The sequence below is a fragment of the Hippichthys cyanospilos genome, chromosome 1 (genome assembly GCF_059441005.1).
Source record: "Hippichthys cyanospilos isolate Australia breed blue-spotted pipefish chromosome 1, RoL_Hcya_1.0, whole genome shotgun sequence".
Taxonomy (NCBI): domain Eukaryota; kingdom Metazoa; phylum Chordata; class Actinopteri; order Syngnathiformes; family Syngnathidae; genus Hippichthys; species Hippichthys cyanospilos.
In genome coordinates, this window is record NC_142369.1 from 8,183,692 (window position 1) to 8,211,550 (window position 27,859).

Genomic DNA, 27,859 nt, shown 5'->3' on the forward strand with positions numbered 1-27,859 from the left:
TCTCCTCCTATCACTCGCGAAGCTCTCCGATTTGTGGCAGTAGGTTTTCGCGGGGTAAATATTTCATCGGGCTCCCTCTCCAGTTTGAAGTCATCCGTACGATACGCGGCAATGTAAACTGTCATCTCGCCACTGATTGCTCCGCCGCGCCGAATAGATCCATCTGAGCACGGAGACCTTTGATGAAGGGTTGGAGGCAATTTCCCAAGCTTTGTTCTGCAAGTCCTCCTCTCTCGCGTTTTCCACTCAACTCGGTCCGTTATTACTCTTTGCCCTCAAATCCGAAACATGTGCTGGCGTGTAAATTATATTTGGAGGTTAAAGTGTTTATAAGATTTCTTGGGAATTGGGGAGAATGAGAGTAAATCTAATTATCTGCCCAAAAGACAGGACTTTGTTGTACTTGGTTATTTACAAATTCACCTTGTCACATTTTTCCCCTCAAGAATGAAATCTAATCTAAAAAAAAACAAAAAACCCAAAAACCTCATATTTCGAAATGTCCTAACTTGCCTCTCTACAGAACAGAAAAATGTGGTAATGTTATTGGTGGCAAAAAGTGTCAATTCAGAATAAAGTTTTTAACGCAACATAACCACAGAGAAAATCGAAAACATGAACTCGTCTCATAAACTAGAGAAAATGCGTTTGGAAAATAATAGATTCAGAAGATTCAAAGCCTAAAAGGTCTGACGTTATCATAGAGCTTAACCCTCCTTCTGCGTTGTCGGTCATTTATTTGAAAGTTAAAACAAAGGTTGAATGTTGTTTTCCAGTACTTGACTTCTGCTTGCCTTATTTATACTAAACAGACCCAGTTCAATCAGCATTTGGATGCATTGCTGACCGTTTATCAAATTTTTGCAAACCTGGGTCAAATGACCCAAGAATATTATATTAGTTTCTGAGGGCAAAAAAGATTTACCCAGGGGGCACGGGCCTTATGTGCAACTATCTCGATCACAAGACATCTTTTTTTTTTTAGTTAGACAAATTGAACAATGTGTTACTATTCCAGAGAAACAAATGTAAAACACGGGTGTAAATTAAGTATTTCCTTACTGTCCTTAGTGACAGCTAATGACAATTTTGGATACCGTGTTTTCCGCCCCATATGGCGCACCAGATTATAAGGCGCACCCCTAATTAATGACATATTTCAAAACATTTTCCATATACAAGGCGCACTGGATTATAAGGCGCATCATCAGCTTTTTAAAAAAATCGAGGCTTTTAGGTGCGCCTTATAGTGCGGAAAATACGGTAAATACACACACTTACGGGTCGTATTGACCCAGTGATATTATTGCTCTTCCTGAAAAATGAACATAAATCACTGGTAAAAAAATATATTTGATTTGGATTTTACACATTTCTGACCAATTTGGGTGACTAAATTCACCTCGGGTCCAAGTGAACCACGGACGCTTGCTGTTCTTTGCGAAGAAACAGAACGGGAGAGTTAAACTCTTTCCATCCCGGGTTTACATATCCCATTAGTGTTTCAAAGTCTCCGTCTGTCGTCAGTCTGCCAGAGATGTGGGAATCTGTCAGTGATGGACCAACCTTCTGTTGGTACTGACTGACCGCGAAGCACTGAAAAAGATCCATCCGCAAACTAGAACTTTATCGTCTTCATAAAACCTCAAACTGTCTACCACGGGTAAACCGATTGATGAGATCAAGTATGAGAACCCGTTGGTGAACGCGGCAGGATTTGTTTGACACGGAGCGTGATCTCTTGTCAAAGTCAGATCTCCCCTGTCCCAGATCTTTCCTCCTGGAATCCTGTCTCCCCGACTCTCCTTTTCCCGCTGCTCTCTTTTGGCAGCGTGTTTGGCCTATGACGGCCCAGAGGCAGCCATGCTGTCTTCTCCGCTCAATCTGCTGCTTCGCCTCTCCCAGGCCCTGACCCCGCTCCACTCAGAGCATTGTCACTCTCCTTTAATTCTCCTCCTCTCTGTCCTCGCAGTGTCGTCCCGTTTCTTGCGTAGCCTTAACTGACGGGCGGCCGACTTCCAGAAAAGACGTTCACCACGAGCGAAGGCCTCCGCCGTCACATAAATTCAAACGCCTGCATTTTTTGCCGCCGAAAGAAGGCCGAAATCGTCACTCGATAACGGCGTACGCTCATCCTTATTCTAGCCATCTCGCAACCGTTTCTGTTTTCCATTTCTGAACTGATGGAGAGCAAATGGGCTGTGTTGTAGGCCATTATGAATTTACCGCCTCCCCTCGGCTGAAAGCGCTTCTCCCCCGAGCGATAGAGATAGTCGCTGGCTAGCACATAAGGCCCGTGCCCCCGGGGTAAAACCTGCAAAAGAAGAACCCTCCTTTGCTTGGCTTTTTAGTGGCGCAGTGAGGCTTGCGACCCCGCTCGTATAGTGCCGTACGGTGCTTGATTGTGCGTGTGACAAAAGAGCACTTTCTAAAATGTTTGTCCTCTCAGGGCTTTCTCTTTGATACTGTTGGCCATGTTCCGGTTATTTAATGCAGTCCTGATGGAAGCAACCTTGAAAGTCCGCTTGAAATTCCAACTCAAGACAAGGGCTCTCAGTTAGATAGAGGTTACAAATGGCCTGGAACTTGTTGTAGAAGCGTCAGAATATGGAGTTAAACGGCACGAAAAGGCAGGTTTGGTTTTTGTTTTTGATCGTTTCATCGTCATGGTTTAGCAGTGTTTTTCCTACAAATAGTTACTTAAGTGACAGCTTTAGCCTAAGTTAGCTATAGACCAAACGGTACATGAAAGTAGTTTTTCGATTGACTGTGTGAAATTTATGACCGGAGTTTCGTTCAATAGCTCCCAGTAAAATCCGAAATGACAACCGCGGTTAATGACCAAATTTACAACGTCAAAATTTGTAATCATGGCGGAGATAGTGTTTCTCACGTTAATATTTACAGTAATTATGACAACTTTGTTGCTATAAGTTAATGACAACTACATTATGTTCTGATTCATGCCATCATTGTAGGAATGGATCTAAAATGAAGGTGTCCTTGTACTTTGTATTTATATTCATTTTGGGATTAATGACACTATATTTTGGAGCGTACATTTTACTGTAAAGGCCCGATCCCACTGCGATGGGAACCTTTGCTAGTTTTGACAAAGGTAGCAAAGGCGTGAATCCCTGACGTACACATCAATGATTCGTTAGGGTTCGTTCAAGGTCGCAATTTTCTGTAAGACATTCTGTAACAGGCTTAGGTGAAATGGTTTCATTTAACACTATCTCAATGTTTTACAAACAATTGCGACCTTGAAACATGGTGAAATCCAAACAGCCGCTACTTTTGGCAACACTTGCCGATGTTCTTCACTCAGTGGAATAAGAACTTAAGGTAAAGGGAGTAAATTTTAAAAGTAAAAAAGAGACGTTGAAGAGCATAAAGAATTAAGTACAATATAATACCAATAAGTACAATGCTAGAAAAACGAGCTATACCCAGTCATGGTTAAACATTTGCTCGATTTATTTTTTCCTATAACAGTGGTACCCATCCATTATTTGCAGATTCCTTTTTCCGTAGGGTCAATAAAAGTAATGCTTTGGTGTCAAGGATTTATGTTGAAGTGAGTCTAGGGGCTTAGGTTAGCTCAGTGCTTCTCAATTATGTTTTGCAAACCTTGGAAAGAGAAAAGCATTCACGCCTTCCCACTCACCTCGCCGACTATAAATAAGATTATCTCTAGAAAGTCTATAAGCATACGTAAAACTCTTTTTAATTCTTTTTAACCTCAACAAAAACAACAATACAAATCAACTTTCAATAACTGTTAACTACTTTTTTTACAGTGTTTATACAGGTTACAGGTTAGTTGAAAACTGATTCAAGATTTTTTATGATTATAGTATTGTTATACCACACAATGAAATTCTTCTTCTGTTCACTTCCCAAGCAGCATCTTGGTGCAAAAGAACTATGTTGCAGTCTGCTGAGGAGCTCCATTTATATTTCTTGATCCTTATCCCGCTTAAAAAGCGTAATGCAAATTGGATGTTGATTAAATCTATGCAAGAAGACTAAGACAAGCCCCAAAATAGTAACTCAGACCAACCAAGATTGACTTTTCTTTGCCGGCAAGGGGAGGGCTTGGCTCGCACTTTCATGTTCGCCAAAACCCTCGATAGCCCAGCCGTCCCCACATGCTTTGTATTCATTCAGCAAGGCATTGCATACTCCCAGAGATAACAAAAAGTGCCAAGGTTTCAGTTCACACTTTCCGACGTCAACAGCTTTATCTAAAGACTGGGGTGAGATCAACTAGTACTGCATAGACGGATAGCAATGAATGCTATTCTAGACAAGAAATAAACATGTCTGAAGATCTAAAACCTTGCATATATTTTCTAGCTGCATTAGGTGTCCCAAGTTGTTGATCAGATGAGTTTTCACCAACTTGGTGCAAAAGAACTATGTTGTATTCTGCTGAGGAGCTCCATTTATATGTCTTGATCCTTATCCCTCTTGAAAAGCATAATGCAAATTGGTTGTTTATGGGAGAACAACATCCAGAAGCATTTTGTCAGAAGATCTTTCATATGTATTTTCTGGTTGCATTAGTAGTCCCAAGGAGTCAATCGGACGAGCAATCGGTCGCGCTGCGGTCTAAGCTCGAGCGTTCCGCTTTACATTGTGGGTTGGCTGTCGGGATTAAACGAGAGGGACAATCAGTGTCCGCTTGTCTCCGTGATGGCCGTCTTTGTGAAACGGCGAGCAGCGCTAGTAAAAGGAGATGTCACACCACCATCCATCATGTCATTGCATTACATCTCCCGATTTTGTCAACTCGTCTTTCCTTTCGCTCACTTTGGTTAACGCCCGCGTCAGAGCCGCTATTGATAAAAGCGATTGGATGTTTGTGCCGAGCGAAAAGGGTTCCTCGAGGGTTCGGATCCACGTTGGTGAGCAAAGCTTGGTCGCGCCTTTACTAGACTCCATTGGCAACTGAATGGCACTCTTAAGTCAAATACTAGACTACCTACGGCTAATTTTTCACCTTCCCTTTTTCTCCCCCCCCCCCTCCCGCGATTTAAGTCTTGTGTCTTGTGCGTAGCTTCTGCGGAGCTCCTTTTTTCAAAATGTCAGGTATTCTATGTGACGCACAGAACAAGTGATTTCTGTTCTGTATTCTTTCTTTTACAGGAGAAAAAGAGCATTAAAAGTAAGGCCCGATACCAATTCTTTTGTTTTGGGCAAAGGCATGCTTGGCTTGGTTTGCACTCCCCGTCGCTGCTTGATTTTGATTTCCCATGCATCCTTTCATGATCAAATCACATCCAACATCTCAAGAAAAAAAAAAAGAGAATACAAACAATTTCTTCAAGTGGATTAGGGCCAGTGAAGAAGAAAAAAAGGTTGGCAGGAGTTTCAATTTTATCACAGGGTGCAACTGAGAATTCTCACGTTGACTTATTCTGTCTTAATCAGAATTCTTGTTTTGAAGTCATAATTCTGACTTTTTCTTCCTTTTTATGACTCAATCCTCAGAACCCGTATCTACGTACATTTTGAGATATTTTTTATTTATACACCCTTTAGTGATAATTCTGAGAGGAAAGTATGAATTTCTAATGAGAATTCTGACTTTTATTAATTCTCAAATTGTTAGAATTTTAATTTCACAATTTTTTTAAATATACAAGTAAATTTATGTGTTATAATAATAACGAAAATATTTTATCTATACACTAAAGTGAAAAAATGTGTAAATTCTGACTTAGAAATTCAAAAAAAAAAGTCAGAATTTGTGAGACTTCTGCCTTTTCTCAATTTTCACGGCTGGAATACTGACTTCAATCTCACTATTTTTTCAAAGTGAAAATTCTCAAAATGTTTTTTTTTTAAATAAAAAGTAGTGTCAAATGTGTTTTAGAAATTCAAAATTTGAAGTGAGAATTTTGACTTTACTCTCAATTCACAACTTAATGCAGTGCATCACTAATAATGGGGAAAGGAAAGGGCTTTGTTTTTTTCATGTGGTGTAGTTGCAATAAAATAAGAATTTTCATAAGTTTCTTTGAGTTTCAGGCACTTTGATGCACTTGTTTTTTTCTGATTTAGAACAAGTTGTAACCTGTGTATTTGCTGTAAAAAAACAGTTGTGTGTATATATATATATATATATATATATATATATATATATATATATATATATATATATATATATATATATATATATATCCTTTCAAAAAGGGTACAGGTTTTGATGTACGATTTTCATAGATAATCTTATTTATAGTCAGTGTGTCGAGTGGCAGGGTGTTGAGGGGGTCTTGGCAAAATATAATCGAGAAGCACTGCCTTAATGCAAGACCCCTGACTTCATTCTCACAATTTTGACTTTATTCTCAAAATTCTCACTCTTGAGTTAAACATATTACAGTGAGGAAAGAGCTTATCAGGCGTTCATCTGAGAACTCTGACATTTTTCTCATAATTCCTGTTATTTTTGTATTTACGTCTATCAAAGTTCGAACTATGAGATTGTTTGATCTGCACACTTACCATCATTATTTTCTTTTTTTCCGCCACTGGCCCTTACCCACTTCTGTAATATATTACTTCCTACCAGCTTTGTTGTTTTTTTTGTTTTGTTTTTTTGTCGGTGACACCAGGAACTCTTTGAAAGCATCTCATAACACAATAGTTAATCTCGAGGCCATGGCTAAGCCAGGTAATTTCTTAAAACCCTAATTAGTGGATTAAAGAGACTACGAGGACGCTCGAGCCACGCAAATCTGTAAAGCTACTTAGATCAAGACGTGATTGCCAGCTGTCAATCGGCAGATAAGGAACGAGGGCGCCGGTCTCTTAAAAAACAAACAAACAAACAAAGCAACACCCGCGCACACTACAGCCCGAGTGGGCCCACATCAATAAAAGTCAAATTGATGTCTTCAGTCGTTCATTGTTCCCCGCCGCCGCCTCAGCACAAACACGTTTTTGAAGCATGACATGATTTGAAACCCTTATTCACGCCACCGTTCCTGAGTTGGAGGCTGCTGTCCAAGCCGGCGGAGTTGTCTCGTTTTTCATTGTTGTGTTGTTCCACTTGCTGTGGTGGCATGCATGAAAACAAAACATTGCTTTTATTTATGCCAGCTAAGAGCTGCAAGCAGAATAAATAACAGAAGACGCGAGCAACCTTCGCAGATTACATTTACTGTGGTGATTAGTCGGGGTTATATAATTACGTTTTTTTTCTTTTCTGACTCGTGTGGTAAAAAAAAGTTGACTAGTAGCTGGTGATGAATGATTTTTATGTTCTAGTAATTAAAATTAAACAAGAAAAAGTACTGTATTTTTCGCACTATAAGGCAGATCTAAAAGTCTTTTAATTTTTTTAAAAAGCTGATGATGCGCCCTATAATCAGGTACGCCTTATATATGGATCAATATTGAGATTGGGATTCGTAGATGGGGAATGAAGTGATAAAGTAAGCTTGACCTATTTCTGTTGTGTGTTTACAGTTGAACAAGGTTGCTCATATTGACATTGACTTATCATGCTATTGAGAGTTTAGAGTTATTATTGATATTACTTTGAGTATTACTGTATTGTGATCAAAAACAATGTAAAATATGTCATTAATTGAGGGTGCGCCTTATAATCTGGTGCGCCTTATACATGTAAACCGTTTTAAAATATGTCATTAATTGAGGGTGCGCCTTATAATCTGGTGCGCCTTATACATGGAAACCGTTTTAAAATATGTCATTAATTGAGGGTGCGCCTTATAATCTGGTGTGCCTCATACATGGAAACCGTTTTAAAATATGTCATTAATTGAGGGTGGGCCTTATAATCCGGTGTGTCTTATAGTGCGGAAAATACGGTATTCTTTTTTCCTTACCTAAACTGGCAACAACACTCCTGTTACATGTTAGATAACAACTAAGATTATAATAACGATAATGATTGGAGAAGTTGGCCAAATTTTGCAAACCGTTTCCCATTCTGGACCACAGCCGTGGATACTGCAGGCAATTTTGTAAATAATTACTCTCCTTTGAATTTGACAATGTGGTCTGATTCAAGAGTTGTTTATGCTTGAGCTTGTTTTCTTTTTGACTGATCCTGATATTTGAAACTCTGATTTATTTATTTTTTTAATGACCAACTCTATAAAACTAATCCTGAACGTTCCAATCGCGTAATACCAATAGCTATGATATGAAAATTAAAAGACTATTAGGCATCTGACCGCAAAGGAGGACAGACCTCTGACCTCTGACCTAGGACCTCAGCAAAGAAAGATGAACTCGTGGATAAGATCAATTTTGGTTGAATGGGTCAGCTGATCTTTGACCCCGAAAAACACAGGGGTCAAACACAAGTCCCGCCAGCCTCGCTAAAAGGCTAAAAAATTTCAAGTTGTCTTCAACTTTTACCATTTTTTTTAATCAATACCCCTTTTGAAGAGTTTTTAGCAGCCTCTGGTTTTAAAATGTATAATAATCATACTTCAAATTTATTTGATTTCACGGTCATAACAGCCTCCCAACATAAAACTAAAACTATGGTGAAAATGAGTTTTACACCCCTGCACTAAAATGAAGGAAATCTGCCCAGATCCCCACCAATTGTGCACCTAAAGTATGTGATTAACAACTAGCCAACGCGACATCGAGCTTTGTGTCAATCGACAAATCGACTTGTACGGTGGTTCTCAAACTTTATACAGCTAACCTTAACCTCGCTAATTTAGTTTAACAGATTTTACCTAAATTAAAAAAAAAAATTGAAATCGAATATTGACTTTGAAAATATTTGTCCTTTGGCGTTAAAAGGATTAATCGGCAGATTGTTAAATTAATAAACGACCATTTTTTATAATTGATTGTTCTGAGACCTAGTTGAACTCTTTCAGTGCCATGGATTAGAATGTTCGTCTCTTAACATAGAAATAACGATGATAAATAATAAAATTCTCATCAAATATGTTTTTTTGTGGAGGGTCGCTGACACCCTTGACTAATGCTACCTAATGTAGGCCAATTGAGCACTGTAGTGATAACTGTGATCGTTGGATAGCAGTGTTTCCACATATAAAAATAGCTATTACCAACATGCAATTCAAAGTAAGGAATGGAAGTCAATCTTTCGTGATTGCACCTATATTTACATGGACATAGCACACAATATTCCGTTGGCCTTGAAAGATGAGTGAAAATGCTAAATATAAAGGCCTTCTAGAGGTTTCCTTTTCTAATAATGCTTGGCACGAAAAGAGTTCATTGAAAATTTACAAATTTCACCATCGAAACGTCACCTATTTCTGTAATTCTCAGCGTTACAATCTTTATGTTGAAAAAAAAAAATGTTTTGCTTTGGACAAAAAAATTATCTTGCCTTTTTTCTGTCAATTCTAACTGTGAACTTGAAACATTTTCTGTTTTTGAAAAAAAAAGAGAGATATGAAAACTTTTTTGGAAATCAGCTTCATTGCCCAATTGGCAATTTTGACAGATTAGATTCTAATCTGTATTAGAATGTCGAACTCCAGTCCTCGAGGGCCGGCATCCTGCATGTTTTCCGGTTTTCTTTCCCCAACACACCTGATTCAAATGATTAGCTCATTAGCAAGCTCTGCAGGAGCTTCAAAATGATCCCAATCATTTGAATCAGGTGTTTTTGAGGGACAAGGTTTGAAAACATGTAGGATATCGGCCCTCGAGGACTGGAGTTCGACATCTGTGGATTAAAATCATTAGTTGCAGGCCTATTGTGGTATAAAGTTAAATACAACTGACCTGTAATACATCAATATACTGTTAAACTATGCAGAACTTCCTTCAGTGATTCTTTCATGTGCCACACCAAGAATTACATGACAAGTTAGGACAACCCTCACCGTACACATCAAGGCAGATTTTCCCATCTGCATCGGTACTCCGTCACCGTTTAAAACAATCCAGCGTTAGCACAGCACCCATTCATCATTGAATATCCAACGTCGGAGGAAAAAACCAAACGTTTCTCACAAATTTCTATTCTCTCTCTTCCCCCCAGACTCACGGCCTCTGCCTGACGTAGCCATGACCGGCAAGTGCACCCGGGAATGCGACGAGTACGGCCACTCGGACTCCTGCTGGATGCCGGTCCGCACGTCGCCGGAGCGGCGGCCATCCAAGTCCACCACCACCCCCCAACAACCAAAGCTTTCCACTTTCATGAGCGGCAACAGCAGCAGCAGCAGCAGCAGTAGCCAAGAGCAACCCGGCAGCCAAGAGACCCTCGCCATGGGCGCCATGGGCACCATGGGCGCCATGGCCAACGGAGACCCCGCCGCCGGACACATGCTGGGCGACCGCAATCGCAACCTACTTAGTAAGAAGATGGCTTCTTCCTCCTCCTCCTACGAGGCCTTCGGCTCGCCGTCTTACGGATCACCCCCGTACGGCTCGCCCGGGGGCGGGGACGAGACGCTGGGCCATCCCACCGAGGAGATCCCCATGGCGCCCGCCGGGGAGTACAAGCCCACTTCCTGCGGTACTCTCACACGACGGGAGGTGTACCTGTAAGCAGACGCCGTTTCGGGGCCGGAAATGAGCGGGAAGGAGAACTCTATCACACCTTACGGCTCAAGATTTTTTTCGCCGCACCGTTGCACCGGATAAGGTCGGACTCCAAAGACTTTAACAACGAAAATGTAAAGAAGGTGGCCTTTTTATTTTTGAAGCGCTACAACTGGTATGTCAATTTGACGAGTTGGGCTCTTGCGACAGTCTGCTGCCTGATAGTCCACCTGTAGAATAACCAACTTATTTTACACACAGACGCGACAGTACATGCATGCATCCGCATCCATCACACAAGCATCGAGACTAAAATTTAGAACTTGAAAAAAAAAAAAAAAAAAAAAATGAAAACAAGACTTTCTTTTTCGAAAAGAGCGGCCAACTTTACTTCAAAGTGTGTCTTTGATTCTTTTGGAACTGGCTGCGAAAACATACTGGATCTCGGTCCCAATCATTTGGACTATCCGTGGACTCAAAGACCAAAAGGAAAGGAGATGTCGGCAAAGACTGAGCTTTAAAATTTGCTGCCAGAACTCTCGGGCACCAGTGATGTCACCGTACGGACGGCGACCTGAAAAATTGTACAGAAACACTTGGAACTATGTTTTTTTTTCCCTCCTATCTATGCTTCTCGGTCATGATTGGTGAGGCCGAGCCCCCTCGCCAAGCGGAACATCTGGGCTGCAAGCCGCGCGCCGTTGCGGCTGTCCCGCGGCGAGCCCGATTCATGAATTTTACGAGGCCGATATATTCCTGCTAAGCAAGCGAGCGGAGATTAAAATGAATAATAGAAACGCGTAGGGGCCAGATGCGCACGTGTTTAGGATACATTGTAGGTAGAACAACGATAGGTTCGTGAGGACGTGCCGGTCTGGAGACTTCGTCTTTTTGGGGAAAAAAAAAAAAACAGCGACTTCATCGTGGTACGGACTGAGCAATAAACATAATGTAAACGTTCACCATCGTCAATCGATCATCTTTTTTTTTTTTTTGGTTTCTTAATGAGTCCCCTCAACCATACAAAAGTAACACACACGCAACTCCTAATAAGCACTCGATGTCCTCGGCATCTTTCGAGCACGAATGTAAGAATCAGCTCAAGCAAACGGAAAACAATCAAAAAGCAGTTAATTGACTTTGAAGTTTGAATCCTTTGTGTTTACGTTTTGCTAGACACCGAACTTAAAACATTCCACGTGGTGTTTTTAGACTGTCAATTGAATGAGGAATTTGAAATTTTCTGATTTGTTTTTTTTTCTCGTTTTTAATGTATTACCGAAGCCAAACGGGATTGAATGGAGTTGCAATTTCTGCATTCTGGCTCTCTCTGGTGTGTAAGTACTACTTGTGGTTGAAAAGATAGTGCTCCTATACTTATCAATTGTATACATAAATATTTACTTTTTTACTGCACGCTTTATGGAACTTACTTCGCTTAATGAGAACGAAGAGGAAAAAAAAAATAAAAGGATGTACAAAAAAATGACCCCTGTAACATCGGATTCCACCTCGTCGCTTGCTTACTTTATAACTAACCAAACATTAGCCATGTAGTCCAACTTAGTACGTTCTTTTGGGTACTTCGGATTTATCACGCGAACCACCGCCATTCTCCCCGTGTTCTAACGCCGGATTTCATTTTCATCACTTTGTTAACGACAGCTGAAATTGTAGAGATGATCATGAAATTGTACTCTGTATTTGGACTTTCTTTTCCTTTTCTCTGGTGCCACTTTGTATACGATATCTTCAGTGCTTCTGAACAAAGACAAAAAAAAATATGATAGCGTGAATGCAAATTTGCAATTGTGCCTTTTTATACCGTTCGGTATGATTCGACGTCGGCCCGGGACGGACTGGGGACACATTTCCATACGTGCTGCGGAAGGCTTTCCGGAGGATTGGCCAATCAGATGTCAGTGAGCCAAACTTGAACCGGGCTTGGATCTCGTGTTGAAATATCCATTCCTAGCGTAGTACGTTACTAAACGATTCCGGGTACGTTCCGAAACATGCTTGTCGGTAGTGATCATAACGATGTAATGGACTCTTTGTTACGCTCCGCTGATGTACGCACGCTCGCTCCGCAATTTATCGGCTTCGTTGAAAAGCGCAGCGCCTTCGACGGGTCTGCGCGTTATTGATTGAGATTGAAATTCTCCTTCTGAAACTTGCATAATTTTATACTGCGTTAGGATAAATTGACAAGCGAGTGTGGAAGACATCAGGGGTTCTTTGCATGAAACGAGCTCTAGGATTGAATAGAGGCATAGAATGGTAAAGTGGTAGTTGGGTGGGCAGAAAAAAAAAATGGTTGGAGACGGGCGGCCCACAGATCAAAACAGCAAACGTGACGATTCCTCTCCACTGCTGCCTGAGTCGCGTGCTCAGCCCGAAACACTCGAGTATCCACAACGTGTAACCAGATTTGTAATATTAACCATTGCTATATGTCCTGCGACCTGGATGTTGATATAGAAATTGAGGAAACCTGACTTATCGTTAAATATGAGTCACTATGCACGCAGCTTAGCTGAACATGGCAACGTGTATTGAACGCAAGTCCACTTCTATTTATGAGATATTTTATGTAAGTTAATTTGCTTTTGTACAGGTTTGTGTAAATAAATCGCTTGTCATTTTGGTCCCTGCAAAAATTAAAATATAACATGGTAAATCTTCATCGTCTCCATGCCTTTGTCCATTTTGATTCCGATGCAGCCAGCGTTGGTAATTACCAACACGGTAGCACCATATGTTTTTGTTCTGTAATTGGAAACACGCAATTATGTAAAAGCTCGTCAGCCCAAAGTCGATAGTTGTTGTGCTAATGTATACATTATGAGAGACTCAATGCTATGTAAATTCAACGATTTTTTTTTTTTTTTTCCCCAAAAGCAAAAGTTGATCTTATATTCTGTACCGGTAAGGCACATATAAACACTTTGAATTTAACAAAAATACCAATGGGTCCTAAAAAACAGTATCTTATGTGTGCACTCTGAGTCCCATATTCTGTGAAAATTGTACCGTTTTGGTAAACCCTTCACGTTATATATATATATATATATATATATATACACACACATATATGTATATATATATATATATATATATATATATATATATATATATATATATATATATATATATATATATATATATATATATATATATATATATATACACACACACATATATATATATATATATATATATATATATATATATATATATATATATATACACACACATATATATATATATATATATATATATATATATATATATATATATATATATATATATATATATATATATATATATATATATCACCAATACCAGTTCTACCATTGACACCAATTTAAGTAAATGTCTGTCTTAAAAGGTCACATGGAAAATTCTCAACCTTACCTGACTGAGAGTGAACAAGAAGAAAGCAATTTAGGCCACGTTCCTGGGATAGATTTGATGACAAAAAGGCCAAGGAAGTTGAAAAAAAAGAATTCCCAGTCTCCAGTTTCTTCTAATTTGGAGGGGCAAGTCTATAACTATAAGAAAGAAGGAAAAAAATACACAAAGTCAGCAATTGGTGTGAATACCATCTAATTTGCGCTTAAAAAAGAAACTATATCTTGGTAAAGATATTCAAAAATATTCCTTCAACAATACATGTGTTACAAAGACACCCACTGAAGTTTTCTGAACCTAAGAGACGACTTTTTAACAACCATTTTAATTATGTGCCTTGTAAAGATTCCAATTCTAAAAAAAGAAAAAAACCTGTTGTTGGTATGCAAATGTCGCTCATTTTCCTGTCTTGTGAAGCATTATGAATTGCAGGAATAAGCAGCGGGAAGCATATTTTTAAGCAGGGATGTGGGGGGGAATTAAGACAAATTAGAATTAATTTGAATGTTACTAATGTTCGGGCAATGAATACAAATGTTGTTTTTTTATGAATAATACAGTGACTGAATCAGATAAATACAATTAAAGTGCAAAAATAGCTCGTGGCAGGCATCAGTAATATAACAATTGCATAATAAATGGAGGCTGCCCAACTGTAATCATACTTTTCAACTGTTGGGGGAGCCCCAGAGAAGAAAAAAAACAAACAAAAAACGAGCTTATTAACCTGCACTGTGATTAGATGAATAAAGACACAAATGTTGCAAAAAAAAAAAAACTATACTTTGCGACCTGAGCCACCTTGAGCAATTTGCCACATATACCATTTGCAAACGTGAGGTAATTTTTCAAAAGTGACATTTATTACCTTGCAGAGGGCCGCTCATGAATTTTGTTAATGTGAGCCATGGAGTTTAACCAAAGAACTGTTAGTAATATTTTGTCATTTAATTGTGCACGGTATCAGTCCCTTTATGAGACCGTACATCAGCGTGTGTGACATGAACATGTGTTCATACATAAACAAATAGACACGCGCCACACTGTGCCACTATTGATCCTTCTGTGATCTTTTAAAGCATCCACACGCGGCCACTGAATTTGCAAACCAACCTCACGCTGCAGGTGGCACTTTGCTTATGAATAATTCAACAGCAGGTATTTGCATGAGCTACATGGAGACCGGGCGCAACTGGAAATCTCCGCGGGAGGGACCTCGGCGTTTGCCGCGCGGATCAAACCCGCCGCCGAGTTCAATCTGTGGGATGACTCCAAAGGAGTTGGTAACATTTACGAATAAAATATCAACTGCGACGGATTGTATGGAAAACTATTGGAAGACTGGAACATTATTGAGAGATTGAACATTTAGATGGAGTTCAATCAAGCTTGACCCCCCCCTAAAAAATGTTTAAAACACAACATTTTTCAAGATTAAATCCAAATATGAGCTTCAAAGTTAAATACGACAGAACTGTACTTTGAGCATCACCGCTGTACAATATTTTAGACTTTCAATTAGTGCATTGAAGGTGTCATGCTAGCGGTTAGTGTTAGCCACCGGCTAGTTTCACGACAAATAACAGTGTTAAAAACAAAAACAGTAGAAAACAAAAAGGTACCTAATCCTCCTTGTCTTGTTGAAAATAAAGAAAAAAATATTAGGAATATTGTCAAGATGATCCAAAAAAGTCTGGATTGCGTATAGCTGCAGTGTTTGGCTGAAAATGGCTAGCTAGCTCGATGTAAAGACGCTAAGCAGTTTAAGGTAAAAAATGAATTGATATGTATGTCTGTTTTGTGTTTATTAAAGATATGTATCACTGAGTCTACAATGAAATAGCTAACAGTAGAAATTGGTACTTTTATTTTTATATAGCTTCAAGTTTAGAGGCACATGGTCTAACTCTTAGCATTTATAAAAGACAATTTGATTTATACGGAAATCAATCCTGTGCAGAATGTTGAGACAATATTGAGATATATTGATTTTTAACACAGTTTCAAAATAAACGTAGCATTTAAACTGTGTGCAAAAAAATATATATTTTTAGCATAACCTTACATACCTTGAGCCAATGCTACTAAGGTGTTATTAGCTACTGTACAAATGTCTTATAAAGCACCCATCTTCCATTCTGCCTTTCTAGCCATTCTATGCTTTCATAGTTCGTAAACAGTACAACCCGAATTACAGTTTTTATGGTGAATTCCCGTTCGTGACGGAAGATAAATTCCAAACCCGTACAACTTCAACAAATGTAACCCTTTAGCTCTTTTTCCTCTTTCTGGACTTTCAGTTTACCGTATTTTTCAGATGAGAAGGCGCACTGGTATATAAGCCGCAGCAGCAAAATATGAGCAAAAAATAGATTTTTGTGACCCATAAACCGCACTGGATTATAAACGGCAGGTAATAAAATGAGATATTTCTGCAAAAAGATGGTAAATGGAATATTTTTTTTCTTTTTTTTTGTAATTGTCTGCCAACAGCAACATCCTCTAATAAAAAAATGGATGGACGGATGGATGCAGTTATTGCAGTTCAAAATCAACACTTCAATAGCATCTTTTTTGCCTCCCTTTGTTTGGTAACGATAACACATTCCACATAATTCATATACAATCATAAATTCATAAATAAATTCAAATATACTGTGTACTGTATATAAAAGTACACATCACAAATTTACCCAAAATTGTATACATTCTATTGTATACATTTTTATTTCAATAATATATTGTTTTAACTCTTTTTGAGCACAGCCATCGATTCACATCTTTTCAGTTCTATTTCATAGTTGTGCCATAAATTGACACCTCAAACATTTTGCTTGCTGGTGGAGAATAAAAACACATAACAAACAACAACAAAAGAACACGGATAAGCCTCACTGGACTATAAGGCGCAGGGCTCAAAACATTAGTAAAAAGTCGTGGCTTATAATCCGAAAAATACGGTAGTTAGCCCGCTCATTATTAATGCCATCAAGATAATGCTTTCAAAGTCTTTGAGATAACTGGTATCATCCGATCGTCAATTTTTCGAACTACATCAGATTTTTGGCCTAGCTCTAACTCATGGCACACATTTTATTCTCGGTTAAGAATGACTAATATTACTATTGTACTGAAAATCTAGAGTGCATGTTGTATCATCGAGGCATTCATGTTCCCCAACATTTATTATTACGGCTCAATTATGATACATTGTTTTCACAGGGTAGTAATTTCAGCGCATATGGCACATGATTGATACACGGAGATGTATCATCATCTCAATCTGTCATTCCACCGCTTTTCATCCTGTCGTACACTGGAGGGCTGATGCGTATGGTCTCCATTGTTTACTTGCTGTTTTGGGTGCGGATCCGGTGAGCGGCGGCGCTTCCTGACCCTCCGCAGAAACCTCTGCGGGCTAACTTCCTCCCTCAGCCAGGAAGCGCGTCGCGTTAATGAGCCCCTCGCACGCAAATACGAGTTGCGCGCGGTGGCATCGGCGCTAATACGCGATTGTATGCCTGATGAGACCGCTGGGGATTGATGACGCTGAACAGTCCAAATCCCAGACGGCGGCTTGTCTTGACACATCAAAACACGTTTAAGGTGCCAAGTGTTACAAGTGGCAGGAAGTAACCCGTGCCAAATAATTTGTTAACCCACTTGAAGGGACTTAATGAATGGTATTTCATTTTTTCCAGTTATATATACCGTTTTTCCGCACTATAAGGCGCACCGGATTATAAGGCGCACCCCCAATTAATGTCATGTTTTAAAACTTTTTCCATATATAAGGCGCACCGGATTATAAGGCGCAGCCTCAATTAATGACATATTTTGAAATTTTTTCAATCACAATTTAGTAATAACAATAATAACTCAAATAATAACCTGCAGTATCAACGGCTGTGGTCCAGAATGGGAAACAGTTTGCAAAATTTGGCCAATTTCTCCAATCATTATCGTTATTATAATCTTAGTTGTTATCTAACATGTAACAGGAGTGTTGTTGCCAGTTCAGGCAAGGAAAAAAGAATACCGTATTTTCCGCACTATAAGACACATCGGATTATAAAGTGCAGCCTAAATTAATTACATGTTTTAAAACTCTTCCATATATAAGGCCCACCGGATTATAAGGCGCACCCTCAATTAATGACATATTTTAAAAAGTTTTCCATATATAAGATGCACCAGATTATAAGGCGCACCCTCACTTAATGACATATTTTACATTGTTTTCAATCACAATATAGTAATACTCAAAGTAATATCAATAATAACTCTAAACTCTCAATAGCATAATAACTCAATGTCAATATGAGCAACCTTGTTTAACTGTAAACACGCAAAAGAAACAGGTAAAGCTTACTTTATCACTTCATTCCCCATCTACGAATCCCAATCTCAAAATTAATCCACATATAAGGCACACCTGATTATAAGGCGCACCATGAGCTTTTTTTTTTTTTTTTTTTTAAAAAGGCTTTTAGGTGTGCTTTATATTACGGTACATGTATATGCATATAAATGATTTTCCCCAAATTGGGGTTTTTGAAAAAAAAGTTGTGGAAACCATGTGCGCAAGTGTGTTGTACAATAACAAAAAAGTCATTATAGTGGATGTAATTGATGTAATGGATGTACTAGATGTATATTAGATGAATTATAGTAAAGTAGATGTAAACATTTCTTCACATCGTATAACTTGAGCTAATTGACAAATTGTCTGGCCAGTCAGTTAAGTGCAGTACTACTTTTTTTTTTTTTTGTCATTGCAGAGCAGGTTCTCCGAGTCAATCACACACGAGCGTCTGGAAGAGATTGCAAGAAAGAAAGAAAGCTTTGGCGTCCTCTTGCCTTTTGTAATAAATTGCTATTTCAGGCGTAACCTCTGCTTTTACTCATATTTGGTCAGCTACTTGCTTCACTCTAGTTTGACGTCCGAGCACCTACTCGTAGGACAACTGTGGCACACGGTGATGCGACTACTTATCGCCAAGACGTGGAAACCAGAAGGCATAACAGTACAGTTACAGTAACCGTACTGTATACGGTGTAATATTGTAAGATTTAATTAAATGTGTGTACTGCAGTGATATTTGGCTTTAAGATGTAAAGTATAAATATCACATTTAAAAATTTTAGTTACCCACATACACATGCATGAAAAACAGGGGTGGGGGGGTGGGGCTACATCCCGGTTTTCGCAGGGGAGTTTCGGTCCCAATTAACCGCAAAAAAAAACGAGGGATTGATGTAGTGATAAGAAAATGGACGTCCCTTCTAATCTGCTGGGGCGGGGCCGCAAGGAATCATTAGAAATTCATTAATAAAGGAAAATAAAACTTTGGGGGTGTTTCGAGTGAGAAATGAACATTGTAACATGAAAAAAAGTTTCAAATACAGTAGATTTTTCTTTTTCCGCGTGTGTATTTCACTTGAGTATGTACTGCACTGAAGCTTTTTGAAGAAAAACTCCCTTCAGAACATTGGCGGGCGGCCGTATTTAACGACGACTCCTAACAAACGCCGACTCGCTCGACTTCCACGGTAACGTGTTTATCGGCAGAAGCGATGGCAGCCCGTGCGAGGCCTCCAACCTGGCACAGGAGACGAGCGTCTGCTCCCGCCGCTGCCGTGCCAATCAGCTCAACGCAGGCTGAGGCCGTGGCAGCCCACCCGCGAATTTGCGTGCGAACGCGGGCCAATCTCACAAGTGTTGCCACCCACCCTTCGCCGAGGACCAACAGTGACGGCCCGAAAACGGAGCGCTGGTGACAGCTCCTCGGGAGTCGACACGGGGGTGCAAACAGACAGACGTGGCCTGGAGGGCGGAGAAAGTTTGGGATGCGCTGGACACCAAGTACATGCAACAAATGTCTGCTTCAGTCATCTGCTCGTGGTGATTGCTAGTATTTGTAATGACATCATCCCCAAAATTCTTACCAAGCAAACCTTGAAGCATAAGCTTCAAATCCCCTTTTGTTTGAATCAGCGTTCTTTTCGTCGGACATGTTAGACGGCGTGCAAATGTTTGTCTTGCGGCACGCCGCCGCTCAATCTTCCGAGGACGGGAAATATTTCCTCTGGAGCTTTGTAATCTACTCCCGAGTCTAGCCGCGAACGAGCCCGACTCCCCTAACGCCACGTTCGCTCACTTATCCGGCCCGTAGCTTTACACGTGTACGGTGATGATGGCCGAAATAAAACAGAAGGCGGAGAGGGGATCGGGAATGACTGTTTGGCTTTTCCGGTCTTGTCCCCCTTGTCTTGGGGCACGCCGAGCCGAGCCGGCAATTAAGATTCCGCTCAGCCGGCCTGTTACTCCAATGGCTAAATGGGGCGAGAATGAGCAAGCCCGGTGGTGATAAATGACCCACATTGCCGTCAATGTCCTTCCTGTATAACCTGGGCATTAATTACACCAAACTGCAATTGCGCCGTCATCAATATCTGCTTATTTTGTGAATCGCAAAAGTGGAACTAATACTTGAATGTGCAGAAATCCAGTGAAAAGAAGTACATAGAGATGATAATGCGTTAGACTTGAGCAGGGGTGTCAAAGTCATTTTCGCTCGAGGGGCCGCATGGGGGAAAATCTATTCTCAAGTGGGCCGGAAAAAATCGTACTTTAGCCTATATCTTAAAATCTGTCAGTGTAAAGTAGATGTAGATTTCCGCAATGCATGCCGCTATGCTCTCAATTCAATAGTGTACATTGTTGAAAAGTAAACTTCAAAAAATAAAGACTAAGTGAAATATCTTCATTTTTTGTCCCCTATGCATCACAATATCAGTTTTCCTTAACTTTTCTATAATTTTTTTTCCTATTTGTTTTTAAAAAAATAGATTTTGTATAGAACACATAATAAAAAATATTTTGTACTGAACACATAATAAGATGAACTAAAAAAAGGAAGAAATAGTCATGACGTCACATTGAATCCAGAAGAATTGTATGGTAACTGCTGAGCTGCAAATATAGTAAATTTAAAAAGAAAAACACGAACCAAAGAAAAATGTCCAGTAATGGCCCAATTGGAATCAATTTCTTTATTAGAATTTCATTATTACTTCCCCTATGTCTCTATTACTGTTCAATTTTTTGCTGTTTTGTTTTACTGCCTACTTTATTGTCTGCTCGATTGTGGAATGGAGTCTGCTCGGGGAAGCAAGAATAAGAATTTCAGTGTAGAACTACTATGCATAAGTCAATGAAAATCTTGATTTTCCCTGCACTCTGTATTAGCACGATGAAGCTAGATGCTAGTGCTAGCATCATTTTTTTTATGTTATATTCCTGCCGCTCTTTTTTTTAATGTTAAAGACCAAACCGACTGTCAAATCAGGAAAAACACAATTTGTCTGTAACGTCAACTCGAATAAATGCACTGATTTTTTTTTTTCAAAATAAAGCTATGCAAAGCAAAACAAATGTTTAAGTTGGGTTCACGGACAAAATAATGGGCTGATTAACCGACTCAATCGTTTAGGGGTACTGTATGCTCATTACGACTATAATGAAAATGAACACCTAACATATTCGGATTACTTGGAGTAGGAGCTTGGATACCAGACCAAAAAATGGATTCCTAAATACCAACTTGGCAAATTCTAGTCTCTGGTGTCTTCAGAGGTGTTGGATGGAGGATTGATGATTTCAAACTCATACTAGCAGGGTTGGAGAACATTTTCCAGCTCATAAATCTTAGGCCACCGGCACTAGTTGACATCTTCAGGTGGTTTTAATCAGATTCGAAATGTTTGGTTCCAATTTTGGAACAAATTCTGACCCAGTGTTTAAGAGGTGACCCTTTTTTATACCTATACAGGCAGGTATAGGGTCGGTTGTCATCAAGTCAAATGTTTGAATTTTTGCAGATCAGGAGAACAATCTCACCACACACTCTTGCAGAGACATCCGAGTACTGGCCCACCCTGACATTGACCACAGGGAGGGAAAAATGTCTCAATTTCACCCAAATCTTCGTATGTGTGTACCCAATAAAACACAACAACAGACCGCTCACAATAACATTGTGCTGGTGTGCTGTTTCTCAACTTTCCAAGTCATTATCTCCCGACAAACTTCCAGAAATATTATCAAATTGAGTCGAGACAGTCTGTCTCCGCCAACCTTAAAAAACCTCCCAAAACAGACTCCCAATCTGTCAATCAAAACATACCGGAGAGAAATGTCAGGACGGAGAAAATCTGCAAGAGTATATTTCTGGAAAGATGAGCTGATACGATGCTGCGAGCTACTACGAGTGGCTCAGCCTACAGGGGGCTTTTTACTTTCATGTTTCTGACTCAAGCCCAACATATCAAATACATGGCGGGGAATACTTCAGTGCAAATACGACCTTTGATTCTTCATGTTTACCGGCATTTCAATATCTCACCGTAAAAAAAAAAAAAAAAACAACAACTCCTAACCCCAATAAGAAAGCCTGTTCACACAAAATCCAGTACGAGATGACCTTTGAAAGAGACTGCCTATTCAGCGCTTGGATTTACAGTCGGCGCAAGAAGGTGACAACAATCCAACTCGGGAAAGTGACTTTGGCTTCGGACCATCTGGCTTGCCGCTTAACCTACACCTTTACGTCCATCCAAACTTGCCGGGCACAACTCTTGCTTCCCGCCATTGATCAGCAGACGTACATTTCATGATGGACTTATTGTCGATGTCATCAGGTCGACGGGTTCAGACAAAGAGAAGCATATGGCGAGCGCGGCATCCTAAAGTCACGCCTGACTTCTGGAGGTCAACGCCATCTGATGTCACGTGTTACTTTCATTTAGAGGCACGCTAGTAAATTAATGGAATTATTTTGGAAACTTCATGAGCCTTTGTCTGACTTTGTTCAGCTCTGGGGTTCTTATGCGACTGTTTCTGGATCATTCGATAAACTGAAGTCCTGGGATGAAATAAATCTCAATATAACATTGTTAGTTATAGATATTTATTGCCAGACATTAATGCAGATTTACATCAAGTTTAATTGGTTTAATCTAACTTATTGGTGATTGGGTTTTGAGTTGTCATACTTTGGAAAAAATGAGCTTTACCATTCCACCATTTTTAAACGAGTGAGGCCGACCAATAGCAGACCGGCATCTCCGTCATGTGAAGGCAACAGAAAATAAGTGCAATTACCTAAAAACGCCTGCAGATGGAGACAAAACAACACAAATACAGTTAACCCCCCCCAGGGTCATGACAGTTGTTCTTGTTGCAAAGCGGGGAAAATACCTTAAAGAGGGGACGAAAAACTCAGCATTCCACATCGCAACAGGAAAAAAATGTAAGCCAAGGACACTGTAACCCAAGGGTCCACTGTATTCTGAAATTTCAAATCCCTACATACTTGGCGGAAAAAGCTCAACCAAGGGGAACTCTATCAAATGAAGAAAATATGCACCAATTTCATTGAAGAAATATTAAAATTTTGGCGGTATATAGTATGTAGGTCAGCAGAGAAGGCCTTTCCCACCACTGGATATAAATGACTTGGCCACCCTTCCCCTCGCAATGTGAAAAATGAAATTACAAAGCATTGTCTCCCGCCACTGCACCATGTCAAAATGCAGCAAATGAATTCATGCATGAAAGCATTGTTGGTGCCGTTGAAAAATTTCACTGATTCCAGATGCCAGAATCCACCACGGTATTATTCATTAAGACAAGTGAAACGTTGGGAGGCTACAAGTATATCTCCAAACGGGGCCGACCATATGTTTAGTGTCAATATGACTTCACGGTTGCCCATGTGGAAAATAGCTGCGGGCCACAGAGCGCACACACTCACGCAGCTCGCTGTTTAGATAAATCATCTTGAACTGTGAAATGCAAAAACAGGAATGAAGAACCATGTCTAAAAATAATTCTCATCTTGTTCTTTTTAATCATAAAGTTTTCGGCCACCTTTGGGATTACCCGAGCATTGATTTGGTATGAAATTTGCGGCAGGAAATACAAAGATATTAGGAACCAAAAATAATCAAAAGGGAGTGAGTTCTTCAAGACGAGAAGACCGTCTTCAGCGGTTAGGTTTTGCACCAAACAATCAATACCAACATCCAATAAATGACACTTTGGATCCCAGAAGTCCAATTCTCAGCTCATCTTAAACCGTCGGAGGGATATTCGTCTCTGTCCCTGCTGTCTGGAAGAACCCATGGATTGATGATCGAGGTTTTTTTCAACGAATTTGTCATTTTTGCTCATGTTTCATGGCCAACCCTGTTGGCCTCCTGCCGTTTTAATGGATCCCTTTTACGAGCCACCTAGCTTGAGCGCTCCCGCAGGAGGGCTGAACCTGTTCTCAAATACGCCTTTTAGTGTGCCTCATCCTTTGCGGAAGATGCGAAAGCCTCAATTTGGGAAGAGGGGCACACAATGAGAACGCGCTAATTGGCTTGGCATTTCACAAAAGGCAGATTTGACTTTGTGCTACTGTGATCACGCTCTTCCTCTCGCTGCGCTTGCTCACTGCAGAATGAGGTGGGCGAGCTTTGAAAGAACGCAGACATGTGGTTTGTTCCACATGGAGTTAAAAGCTATTGTTTTTTTTTTGTTTGTTTCTTTTTCTCTCCATGGTACGACTCGGTTTGACTAACCTCCCGAGGCTTCCCGGCATCAGACGGTCCGCGCCGGTAGAGACGTCGTCAAAACGGTTCCGGACAAACCCCTCTTGGATTTGAACGGGCGGTGTTTATCAAACTGGGTTTAGGAGATTTTTTCAAGATGATGATTAGAAGAATTGATTCTCTTGAACATTATTTTGCCACTTCATACAACTGAACGGTTAGTACGTTGGAAAAAGAAAAAATTGAAGCGGCATTATCCACAACAAAGCCATAGCGGGACTAATCAACCGCCTAAGGCTTTGTTTATTCGTCTGAAGCACTACCCAATTACCAACTCGTTGGATATCAAGATGCTGACGAGCGTGAGGCCATGACTGTCCAATCAAAAAAAACACGCCACCGAGACATCTCATCGGACTCATCAACGTTGTAGTGTTCCAAGAACTACTCTGAAGTACAAACAGATAATTCTAAGAATCAGCCATCCACTGAGGAAGTAAATGCCCTTGAATTAGGTTATAAGAGGAGTTCTCAAAATTATTTGCTTCAGTCACCATTTTAAGAATTTTAAAGCAAAACTAAGCTTTAACCATAGACAGGCAAATTTCTTGTGTTAAGGGACCCCTTAAAAATCTGATATTGAACTGATGTGTGCCATAGGAAATGGAATGGTAATGCAACCATTGAACCAAATCAAATCATTATACTTTCAAACCAAAATTTGAATCGTTTTGCACCCTCAACTATGTCTTGATTTCTGAAGAAGGAGCCAGATGGACCATAACGAGAGACAAGTGTAGGATGTATTTGTTACAAGCTGTCAATGCTCTGCTCTAAATTAAACTTCTTGGTTTGAGTGCTTGGCAAGCGGAGACTTGGAAAACACACCTGTTGCTGATCACAATCAATGGGCAGGTTAGGAAAGCTGCGTCAGTTTTCCGGTGTCAGACAAGCAAACGTTATAACTGGATTTCGCATCATTCATATTTTTCCTGGCTCGACTCAGTTGTCCAGTTTGCTTTCTTTTCCCTTTTTTTTTGTCCTCTTACCATCAATTTGAGATTTTATTATTGTTTATTTATTTTTCCACAATAGCACTGACCTTTATTTTTGCCTTTTTTTTTGTATATTTATTATCCACGTTATTGAATGTGTCCTTATTCAAAGAGTGATATTCCAAACTCAAGTCACTCCGCTTAGCTCTATTTATAGATCACTTAGAAAACACCATAAAACCATGACAACGCCAACTGCATCAAAAACTAATGAGGAAAAGAGTTTCAAGGCAAGTTTTAAAAGCAGGCGACGCAGGAGCGGGGCCGGCGCTGGAAAAGGATCGACCCCCTTTGAGGTGAGCAGCAGCATTTTGGACCAACTGGAGAGTCTTATTCTCTCAAAAATAAAGTACATTAGAATAATCCAGTTGAAATGGATGGAAGGACTACTGTTTCACAGACTGCTAGTAGTCTAAAATCAGGTCTGAGTTTCCAGTGGAAAAACAAAAGTTTCATTTATTTACTCCAAAGAGCGAATGTACGGTCATTTTTTCGTGTCGCGTTGAGACTTGGATTAATCCGGTGGCCTTAACCTTCCCCTCATGCGGCAGGGAGAACAATTTGCCTAATTGTGTTAGCGCCATGGGTGGCTCTCCCCGCAATGACACCTCCCCACTGCGTAGTCGGCAACAGAGGCCGGCGGGCGCGTTCCCTCGAGGGCTTGTGATGAAAGACGTGAGGAAAAGAGCTAGCTAACACCTGGCGCATGAGAGCGATGCCTCGATTACGGGAGAGCTTGGACTATCGGGCGGCGAGAGATACGAGTGGCGACGACGCGAGAGATCCTTGGGAATCATCTTTTGACCCTCGTGAGCAAGTATAATATGTGTAAAAGATGAAAAGAAAAAAGAAATCAAAGTCAAATGAAATCAAATCTTTCGGTATTCCAGCAGCGGAACTTTTAACACAACCGGGTGATGATAGAGGCTTTTGAGGGCTGGTACCCAAGCAGCTCTTCCTCTCACTCAGCAAATTGGCCCATAATCCCGCTGCGCGCGAGCGTGGACTGCTTGCACATGCACGTGCCCTCTTTTCACTGCTTTTAAGGACATTTTCACCAGGTGAAATTCCTGAAAAATCCCGAGAGGAAGTTGTTATATATACACACACCTATACATATATATAAATATATTGAACTAACACTTGTTTAATATATATATATATATATATATATATATATATAAATATATATATACATATATATATATATATATATATATATATATATATATATATATATATATATATATATATATATATATATATATATATATATATATATATTAAACAAGTGTTAGTTCAATTTACCAAATTAGAATTATGCTATAGGTAAAACATTTTACATGCATTTATTTAATTTTTTTTCAACTGTCATTAGATGTTTGATTTGTATTAAATAAGAAAACAAGAATGCTTTTGAATATCTGATGCATTGTGTTTACAACTGTTACGTATGTTTGGCAAATTTATTTTAAAATATCTGAAATTTAGGTTCTCAAATATTCATCTGATTTTTGGTCAAATAAAATAAAATACCAAAATAAGATAATACATAACTAAAATACTTTAACATATGTATGTGTTTAAAAATCGTAGAACCTGTTATTTATAATGATGAATAAAAAAGAGAAACCATGCACCCCTTCATTTTTTTTTTTTAAGTTCTCATTAAATAATTGATTAGAAATAATGGAATAGTTATCCAGTCAGTTGACATATGAATGTGGACAATGTGAAAAAAAAAAACATTAAAAACCTCCATAAAACAGCTAGTTCATGAATACACCTACATTAATTAAAAATAAATCAAGATAGGGGAATTAATTTATTCACTGCACAAATCATGGATACGTACACATTAATTTGTTCTTATGTCATCAGTAGTTCAAATGAGATATTTATCCTTTCCCTAAAAATAAATGTCACCCTTGAGGACAAAATTTGAGCACACCCCTGATCAAAATCGAATCTATCTACCCGAGAGAAAATCCAAACCATTTTTTTTTTTGCATATATTTCATCATTGCACTCCTTGCGTCTCACAGCATGCTGTTACTAAAAGAAGCCAATGCGTTGTTTTTAATTTAATCCGAAAGGTCAAACGCTCCCAACAAGTAACACGCTGTGCTTCCATGTTCTTAATCTGCATCGCCTTCCATTCTTTTTTTTTTTTCCTTTCGAGAGTTGCAAATACGCACTAATCACTATTTGTGTCCTATGCGGTGTTTACGCGAGCTTCTAATCACTGTGTTGTTTTTCGC

At 39.5% G+C, this 27,859-nt stretch overlaps 1 protein-coding gene and 1 long non-coding RNA gene across 6 annotated transcripts in view; one reads left to right on the forward strand and one right to left on the reverse strand.

Annotated features, from left to right (window-relative positions):
* Nucleotides 1-13,214, forward strand: part of pcdh7b (protocadherin 7b) — a 126,827-nt gene extending 113,613 nt beyond the window's left edge. For 2 of the 5 annotated variants that reach the window (XM_088426152.1, XM_088426161.1), the window contains exon 3: nt 10,025-13,214. In XM_088426152.1, coding sequence (XP_088282278.1) covers nt 10,025-10,536 — 512 coding nt within the window. In that variant the 3' untranslated portion in view covers nt 10,537-13,214. Of the gene's footprint in view, nt 1-5,154; nt 5,174-10,024 lie in introns of all 5 variants that reach the window. The other 3 variants (XM_088426169.1, XM_088426179.1, XM_088426188.1) reach the window with 3 other exon arrangements.
* LOC148428928 (uncharacterized) overlaps nt 1-27,859 on the reverse strand; it is a 213,858-nt gene that overhangs the window by 31,108 nt on the left and 154,891 nt on the right. Inside the window, exon 3 of the long non-coding RNA XR_015867027.1 lies at nt 13,948-14,084. This is a non-coding gene — a long non-coding RNA (uncharacterized LOC148428928). The remainder of the gene's footprint in view (nt 1-13,947; nt 14,085-27,859) is intronic.